The sequence below is a fragment of the Glycine soja genome, chromosome 4 (genome assembly GCF_004193775.1).
Source record: "Glycine soja cultivar W05 chromosome 4, ASM419377v2, whole genome shotgun sequence".
In the NCBI taxonomy this organism is placed as follows: domain Eukaryota; kingdom Viridiplantae; phylum Streptophyta; class Magnoliopsida; order Fabales; family Fabaceae; genus Glycine; species Glycine soja.
In genome coordinates this window covers 319,984-328,670 of record NC_041005.1, presented here as the reverse complement: position 1 = coordinate 328,670, position 8,687 = coordinate 319,984, and the positions used below count along the sequence as shown (strand labels likewise).

At 37.3% G+C, this 8,687-nt stretch overlaps 2 protein-coding genes across 2 annotated transcripts; one reads left to right on the top strand and one right to left on the bottom strand.

The window, feature by feature from the left end:
* On the bottom strand, window positions 1-3,052 carry LOC114408397 (beta-galactosidase 13-like). Its single transcript, XM_028371434.1, has 5 exons — window positions 2,061-3,052; window positions 1,430-1,980; window positions 1,240-1,349; window positions 1,055-1,164; window positions 1-971 (listed from the first exon to the last, which is right to left on the bottom strand). Exons 1-5 carry the CDS (start codon window positions 2,997-2,999, stop codon window positions 147-149), a joined length of 2,535 nt encoding a protein of 844 aa, XP_028227235.1. The 5' UTR covers window positions 3,000-3,052; the 3' UTR covers window positions 1-146.
* Window positions 3,053-3,890: 838 nt separating this feature from the next.
* On the top strand, window positions 3,891-7,017 carry LOC114408396 (protein MCM10 homolog). The gene is made up of 10 exons (XM_028371433.1): window positions 3,891-4,389; window positions 4,486-4,560; window positions 4,647-4,884; window positions 4,984-5,108; window positions 5,796-5,829; window positions 5,918-5,964; window positions 6,057-6,200; window positions 6,321-6,385; window positions 6,479-6,551; window positions 6,649-7,017. Exons 1-10 carry the CDS (start codon window positions 4,124-4,126, stop codon window positions 6,809-6,811), a joined length of 1,230 nt encoding a protein of 409 aa, XP_028227234.1. The 5' UTR covers window positions 3,891-4,123; the 3' UTR covers window positions 6,812-7,017.
* Window positions 7,018-8,687: the final 1,670 nt, after the last annotated feature.

Genomic DNA, 8,687 nt, shown 5'->3' with positions numbered 1-8,687 from the left:
GTAATGTTTTAAATAAACGCTGTAATTTTGATATATTGATTTAAAAGGATGTAGGCATTGAATTGAAGTATGATGGTACAAAAATCCAATGACATGTTGAGCTCCTGGACTCTTCTACTTGGCCAAGTTAAACCACGAAACAAGACCTAAGCACACCTCACTTGGACTGCAAGTTGCTTCACCAAATCTGGGCAAGCATCCACGCCATTGTTGTTGAACACCGCACGGTCCAATGCAAGCGTGCAAGCTTCTTGCCCTAAGCATTCTCGCTCCACGATTTGCTTGCTGGCAGCAGCATTGCAGCTTCCCATTGCAAAGTCTCCGCAATAACCACTGGGGTTTCCAAAGCTTGCGAACTCCACTGCCACTATCCTTTTCCCAGTTGCACACGCCATCGAAGCTGCTGCTCCAACTGATTTCACTACAGGATGGAAATTGCCCCTCCTAGACACCCATGAATTCACGTTCGCAGGGTCCCTCTCTCCAACTACGCTGCAGATTGTGTCTCTGTTCACATTTAGGATCTCAACCTGTGCTGGAACTCTGGCCTCCTCTTCAAAAATCACAAGCAAATTGTCTTGTGGGTTCAGGAAAGATCTTGGGATGTGGTACTCTGATTGAGTAGGCTTTCCAAGTGGAGAGAGGTAACTCATCCAGTAGCGACCAATGTTGTTACCGTTGACCCACACCATTCCCTTCGCCATACCACTCATCCTTATGGCAACAGGGCCTGTTCCCTCTGGGGTGCCAAATCTTGTCCTGTACCAGCTCAGAGCCCTCGGAACTGCACCAAGTGGTTTCCACTTTACACTTGTTGATCCTTCCTCGCTGAAAACTTTCTTGCCCTCACCTTTCAGACCAACCCGATGACCCCACCCATTGCGAGTAAGATCTAGTGTCCCCCTGTTGAGACCAAGGATGTTTATGGACTTGGGTCCTGCGTACCTATGTTCCATGTAAGCTCCGCTGTCCTGTAAGTGACATGTTATTTTACTTTGCTTTCCTCTTTGATCAAACTCAGAAAAATAATAATAATAAAGTTTGAGCCTCTTACGGGTAGTCCAACAGTGCTAGACAACAAGGAAATATAGTTGGTTCCAACCCTGAGCAATACAGGTGTCTGGAACTCAAAAGATTTTTCTTCATGGGTACCATGAGCAGTTCCTAACACACAACAAGACATTCGTATTAGTACCCCCTTTCTCACTCTAGTAATGATGATGAAATTTGTGTGCTTACCAACGATGTCTCCGTTTACGAATGCAACCATTGAATGTCCGAGACTCATAACACGAAGTACTGGAAGTACCCCGGGCTTCATTGACATGTCTTCTTGACTCAACTCGAAGCTACAATGAATAAGTAGATCACGATTAAGTTAAGTCTTAGGAGGCAACCGTACGTATAAAATGAAACAAACAATCCTCACCTGGTGGTGTACCAAGCATAGTCGGTGGTGTCCTTAAGCAAGCTGTAAAGCTCTGCGGGAACTGGGAGGTTGATTGGCATTTTCTTGGCCGTTGGAATGGCCTCATTGAACATCTCCCAGTGGAAATTGTTGGCTGCGGGTGACCTCTCGTAGTTCCTTGAATTGTGCTGTGAAACAATCTGTTGGGTGTTGAAGACCACGGTCTTGCAATCGGGGAGGATGCTGATGGAATGTGGAGGCAAAAAGTAGTTTGTGCCTCTGAAGTTAATGGTGGCTGGCTCCATGGTGTGGTTGTTAGTGATGAAAGCAGCACACATGTTGGTTCCAACCCTCTCAAAGGTTCTAACCTCGTGAAAATGGTTCAACTTTTGGACACTGGGAACGCCACCAAGGATAGCCCTCCTGCAAAGGAGCAAAGCTTTGTGCACGTCCCTCAGGTGACTCCATTTCGGTTCTCTGGGCAGACCGTATTCATCAAGAGGTGCCTCATCGTAATAACGGGTTGTGCTAAACACAGAGCTTGTTCTGCCAAAGTTTGTTCCACCATGGTACTACAAGATCGAGTAATTAGAAACAAACTAGGTACTTATAAAAAATGTGTTAATACACACAAGATTAGGATGTTATATACCATATAGTAGTTGACCAAATTTCCATTCTTGGAGAAGAAACGGGCAACTGAGAATGCGATGTCTTCTGCGGATCTCTGGGATGGTGGATCTCCATGTACTCTGTACTGAGCAGTCCAATTCTCGGTCCATATGGCTGGTTTGTATGGTTTGTTTGGCCCTGCGAAGGTATCACCACAGTGTCTACCATTGCATGCGTTGATGACGGGATCAGGGGCATCCCTCTGCTTGCACATGAGCCATGGAACACCAATATCGGTGGCCACGGCCATATTGGCAGCCCATTGGACGTAACTGTCTCCCTTCTCTTCGTATGCAAGTTGGATATGATTGTACTCGTTCTCAATTTGAGCCAAGATGATGGGACCTCCTTGGGGAGCAAAGAGCTTCTCATCCTTCATCATCTGTATAATCTTAGACACGAAGGCTTTCATGTGAAACTTGTAGGGCTCATTGTCAGAGCGGAATATGATGCCAGGGACCTCTCTAAGCCAATAAGGAAGACCTCCGTGGTTCCACTCGGCTTGGATGAAGGGACCAACCCTGAGAGTGACAAACATGCCTTTGGCTTGAACGAGCCTAATGAACTTGACAAGATCATAATTGCCTTGGAAGTTGAACTTGCCGGGCTCTGGCTCGTGAGCGTTCCAGAAAACGTAAGTTTGAATGACGTTCAAGCCTCCGCGCCTTGCTTTGTCAAGAATGTCAGGCCACATATCTGGGGTGCTTCGTGTGTAATGGACGGAGCCGGAAAAAAGGATCTCGCGCCTTCCGTTAATGAACAGTGACTTACCGTCGTAAGTCACATTACGAGCAGACATATGACGACCATGCTTACCATGCCTACCCTTATGATGCTGCAAGCCACCTGCATTGCCGCCAGCAATGGAGATGGAAAGCAAGGTCATCAAAATCAGAATGCTGCGAGTCCGCTCCTCCATCTTTGATCTTTGATCGAGCTAGCACAGGGATCCTCCTTCTCAGGTAGAGGGAGTTACCCAGAAGCTGATTCAACCTTTGCATGCCCCCTCACTTATATAGGGGCCTCCGAGACAAACTCGCTCTTCCTCTTACTATAACTTTCATTTCTGTTACCAATCCCTTGGTGGAGCTTCTTCCATGGCTGCAACACATGCCACATTAAGACCCACATTTCATCTATATTTTACTCACTACCTAAATAAACAAACTAACTAGTCAATAATCATTTTCCCTAGTTGCCACACAAAAACCCAATTGAAATGTTAAGTTTAGTAAATTATAATTCATGTGAGTTTAATTAAAATATATTTTAAGCATAATTTTTTTTACAATGCCTTTTAGTTATAAATTATTATTGAATTATACTTTGAAAATATATATTTATTTCTACACTATAGCCGGATGGATTGTTTAAAAATCAAAGTGAATATGAAACTTAAACTTTGATAACATATGTTTATTTCTATATTATAAATTAATTAAATAATAAAGTTTTCACTCGTTTAATTAGACATTATTAATATTCTTTTCGATATTTTCTTTAAATGAATAAAAGTATTTCTTGGAATCACGTCAAATTATCATCTCTGAATAATAATAATTAACCATCATTTTTTATTTGTATTTATTATTATTTATTTCTGTCGATCTACGTTACGAACGTAACGTGTTGCTCACATAAACATAAATGTTGAAAGTAAAAATTATAAAAAAAAAATAAAATACGTAATTATTTTAACACATTTATGTCGGCAAAAATTTTAATAAAACGAGTCAAATTAATTTCCTGAAGATAAAATTCACAAAAAAAAGGATTAAAAAGTTCCATTATTGAACCTAAAAATGTCACTACTCATCTTATGGTTGATGTTCCGAGAAGCGAAATGTCGAATCCAGTTTGGAAAGGGAGGGAAAGAAATAAATGAATAACAATTGGAGTTTCTTATGAATTCCCTCCAAAATATTTAGTTACGCTTCGCTGTCTCTCTCCCTCCAAAATCAAAATCGAAATCGAAATCAGCAAAACCCTAAAATATAACCCTTAGAATAGTGAGGTGCGCGCAGAGCAATAATAGGGCATGACATGATGACAAGCCACGAAGAGGATCTGGATCTCCTCCTTTCCCTTGACGAGAGAGTTGCTGAAACCCCTCCATCTTCTCCCACAATCTCAGACGATGATGATGATGAACTTGAACTTCCCAACCAAAGGGAAAGGGATAAACCCGACATGTCCGTTTTCAAAAGCGCCCTTCAGGATTGCCTTCCTTACGATCCCCCCAAACCAACTAACAAACCCGTTATTAATGTTGATTCCCACCTTGAAAAGTTTTCGGGCCTTCGAATAAGGTTTCTTTCATTTTTCTCTATTTTATTATATTCCCCAGCTGTAAGTGCCTCTTATTCTCTCTCTCTCTCTCTCTCTCTCTCTGTTTTCTTTTCCAGGAACCAATTGTTAACTCCTGCCGAGCTTAAGGAACATTTTTCAGACATTCGTTTTGTTCGGCTGTCGGTTATCAAGTAAGTACTACTCTTCTTCACATCCGCTTCTTCTTCTTGTAATGTTTTTTTGTAAATTGTAATTGATATGGATTTGCTTTGTTCAGGAATTCATTAGTTGGGGATACTGTTTCTGGAAGTTGGGCCACTGTTGGAGTATTGACCGAGAAGGGGACTCAGAAGACAAGTTCAACAGGGAAGAGCTATTGTATATGGAAAATTGGCTGTTTAGATGAAACTACTGTTTCTCTTTTCTTGTTTGGAGATGCTTATCAGATGAACATGCAAGAGCAGGCTGGAACCGTCTTTGCACTCTTTAATTCTACCGTCCGCAAGGATAATGCGGTAGTCAATTGTCATGAGCTTCGATTTTTGTTTCTTTTTATTCATCAAGGTTTGATAAAACTTTTGCAATCTCTTAATATTTTTTATTTTTTTTTGCAGGGTAATGGTTTTTCTTTGAGTATATACTCCACCAGACAAATTATGAAGATGGGCACCTCTGTTGATTATGGAGTTTGCAAAGGGAAACGAACAGATGGGATGGCTTGTACCCTAGTCATAAATAAGTATGCAAACATCTGAGTTTCTTGAATTTTTTTTTTTTTTTTGTGTTATGATGGCATGTGAAATTGCAATAGCCATAGATCACAGCTTTTACAAATGTTTTTACAGATGATCCCTTTATTGAATATATCTGATTTAAATTGTAATTTGGCAGTGTTTGAGTCCAAGTACCTTAATCATGAGAACACATTTGAATTTTCACTCTGACAGATAAAACAAAAGAGAAAGTGGACAACCTTTAGATACTAATAGCCATAGACTGGCACTTTTTAAGGGCAAAGAAGAAAAAGTAAGATCTGCTAGATGTTGCAGAATATTTATTGCAAGTTTGTAATATTCTCTAGGATGAACTTTAGAAAATGAAGTGCAGTGTGGGTGAGTCAATAGTCTAGATTTTTGTAAGGCATTGTCACTGCAATAACAATCTATGGATTTTTAAGAATTCACTTCACTAAATTCACATTTGCAAAACATGAGCAATATTAGTTGTAACATGGATCCATGTGCTTGTCATGCTTGTTAAGCTGTTCAATAAGGTGTACTCATTGATAAAGGAAATATAAAATAGCACCCTGTACAATATTGTGATATCTCTCTAATTAATACTCTTCCTCGTAAACCATCCTTCTGACAGTATCAGTGTTTTTCATATGGTGATTGATGTTAACCGTTTATCTTTGTTATTTCAGACGTCATGGCACATATTGTAAATATCATAAATCAGTAAGTAGCATTTAATTCTTTCATGTTTTCTTGTCTATTCTGTTGTAACAAGGATATTAGTTCACTAACTTCATATATCACCCTGTAGAAAGCATCAGAGAAGTATTCCTCAATGCGAACTGAACTCAAGGGAGGGTGGGTATTTAGTTTCTTATTGCTAGTATAAAGCTTGTTCTCAACTTGTTTGATTTCACCTCATGTGACAAGAACGTGGCTTTTGTTAGCAGAAACTTAAGAACAGCGTTTAGGCCTATGGGTTACCTCAAATCAGAAGGAATTTACTTAGTTGACCCTCTTGCTGACAAAACAAACTTGAAGAAGTCTCAGCCTGTGAAATTATTGTCCGTGGATGGTATCAGAAAGGCATTGAGGTTTGTCATTATTAACATGGGCACAGTACCCGCTGGGCTATATTGCAAGGACATTCTACTTTTTTTTTACTCCACTTGAATTCTTTTGCAGTCTAGTATTAATAATAATTTCTATACCAGCAATGCAGGAAAAGTAACAACAGCTTCTCATTCGCAAGGGATTAGGTTTCTTTCTGAGGTTGCAGGTAATTGGACTATCTTGTAACTACAATGGCATTGGCATTCATTAATGTATTCATGCTATTTTATTCTTAGCTGGCTTTTGCTACTATATGCAGCCAAGTCGGATCCAAAAATGAAGAATAAAGGATCAAAATTTCCAAATGTTCAAAACAAATGGACAGAGAAGAGGTGAGTCACAAAAAGGAAAAGATTCTAGTTTTTGTCACTTGCATCTTATGGGTAGAGGCCTAACTGGCATACCAATTTCACTTGTTATTGTCTTCAGGAAATCATCTTTTCCGAATGTGGGATCCTCTCCAGTCATAGGAAACCGACAGTCGGGTGAAAAGAGAATAAAACCAGACGGGCAGGTTTTGGCTGATAAAACCCTAAAGAGAATAGAAAAGATGATTGAAATTGATCTTGTTAGTTCGGATGAAGACTTCTGAACTCTGCGTTGCTACATGGATGGATTAAGTGGTTATTACGTTTTCCTATTTTTGTGAAGTCATTATTTTTTTTAAAATAATTTGTACGGAAGAAAAAATTGGCCCGCTTTGGATATACCTTTGGATTCATCCCTGATTATGAGAACTCTAGAAGGAAGACCAAAAACTTTCTTATAAGAATAAGATTATATTAGGCTTTACCTTGAGTACCTGTTTAATTTACAATGTTCTGTGTTTTTTTTTTGGATGATACAATTTTGATTAAAGAATCGAGTGTTAACTCTAAATTTGAGCTTTAGAGACAAACTTCGGAATTAATGGATTTTTTTACTCGAGTAGGAATAAATCTTAGTATATGCTTCATAGTAAGAAACATAAGGAATATGAATTGGAAGTAAATAATGGGAGATGTCATATTAGTGCGAAATTTCCCTCCTGTCTGGTTTAATTTTCCTTGTCAATGATTCTTGAAAACATCATACGAAAATCATGAAAACCACCAATAGAAATAAAAATGGAAGCTTACGGAACTCTGTAATTCAAATGGTTCCTATTTGTAGTTAACTATGGTAATTTAGCCAAATATCATCCTCAATAATCAATAATAATAATAAATAAATTAACACGGTTTGAAACTAATAAATATAAAATGTGAATAAGAATTCAATAAATATTTTCTAATACATCATAATATTGTTGTGATATCCTAAAATTTAGGATAAAATTTAAAACCACTTAATGCAATAAAATGTATTAAATATGAAGCTTGAATTAAAAAACTTAAAAAGGAAACTTCATCAAAATTCTTAAAATACTGGCCGTGGTAACTTTCTTAAATTTAGCACAAAGGTTAAACCAATTAACTTGATCAAACATTAAGAACGAAACCCGAAATTAAAACTAAAAAGGAAAAGTTATCAAATCAAATTTCTTAAAAAGTTAACAGTTGTAACTCCTTAAATTGTAAAACAAAATACTACAATAAAATATATTAAGTATAAGATGAATTAAAAACTTAAAAGGAAAAGTCAGCAAATCAAATTTCTTAAAATATTAATTGTTATGACATGTTCTTACATTTAGTAGAAAATTTAACTAATTAATGCATCAAATATAGTATTTAGTATGAATCTGATTTTTTTTTTAGCATTTTGAATCTGAGTTAAAAACTTAAAAAGTAAAATTCATCAAATCAAAGTTGTCAACATATTAACCATTTATGACGTTAAATTTAGTAGAAATTTTAAAACTAATTAATGCAATCAAATATATATTTATTATGAATCCTGAATAAAAAAAATTAAAAGGAAAAGTCATCAAACTAATTTTCTTAAAATACTAAGCATTGTGACGGTAGAAATTTAAAGCATACAAATACAACAAAAATATAATTACTCATATTATTTTTAAGCTTATATTTTGATACGGCATAAACAAATGAAGCAAGAGGGAATTTTGAAGTTTGAACTATCTAAATTCTAGTAAAAAAGCTAGCTTTACCCTCCAATATCCTGAAGGCTTTTTCATCCGTAAGTTTCTTAAGGGATTTAGATTTCTTTCCAACAATTGCAAACGCGGGCATAGAACTTGACCTAAAATCCGAGACCTTAATCCAGCTGCCATTCATTTCAGATGTCTTCTGATTTATCTTTACCTGTAGAATACATGTGAAGTTTGTCACAATACAAAGTTTAAACTTTGGGTCTTATATAGATTGTTTTAAAAAGAAACAGATGGCTTAAAATGGTACAACATAAGGCAAAGCATATATATCAGCATCAGCCAAATAACGGGCATATGGTTGGATTCCTTGATTGATGATCATAGTGCCATTGCTATCATCTTTAGCTTGTGTTTTTTCACTTATCTTCTTGGG

What these genes read in the sequence shown, in the direction of transcription:
- LOC114408397 (XM_028371434.1), bottom strand. Translation starts at nt 2,999, where the DNA reads ATGGAGGAGCGGACTCGCAGCATTCTGATTTTGATGACCTTGCTTTCC. An exon ending in TATGCTTGGTACACCACCAG is followed by an intron (nt 1,350 to 1,429) that starts GTGAGGATTGTT and finishes TATTCATTGTAG; the next exon opens with CTTCGAGTTGAGTCAAGAAG. An exon ending in CTAGCACTGTTGGACTACCC is followed by an intron (nt 972 to 1,054) that starts GTAAGAGGCTCA and finishes TGTCACTTACAG; the next exon opens with GACAGCGGAGCTTACATGGA.
- LOC114408396 (XM_028371433.1), top strand. Translation starts at nt 4,124, where the DNA reads ATGATGACAAGCCACGAAGAGGATCTGGATCTCCTCCTTTCCCTTGAC. An exon ending in ATTGTAAATATCATAAATCA is followed by an intron (nt 5,830 to 5,917) that starts GTAAGTAGCATT and finishes ATCACCCTGTAG; the next exon opens with AAAGCATCAGAGAAGTATTC. An exon ending in CGAACTGAACTCAAGGGAGG is followed by an intron (nt 5,965 to 6,056) that starts GTGGGTATTTAG and finishes TTTTGTTAGCAG; the next exon opens with AAACTTAAGAACAGCGTTTA.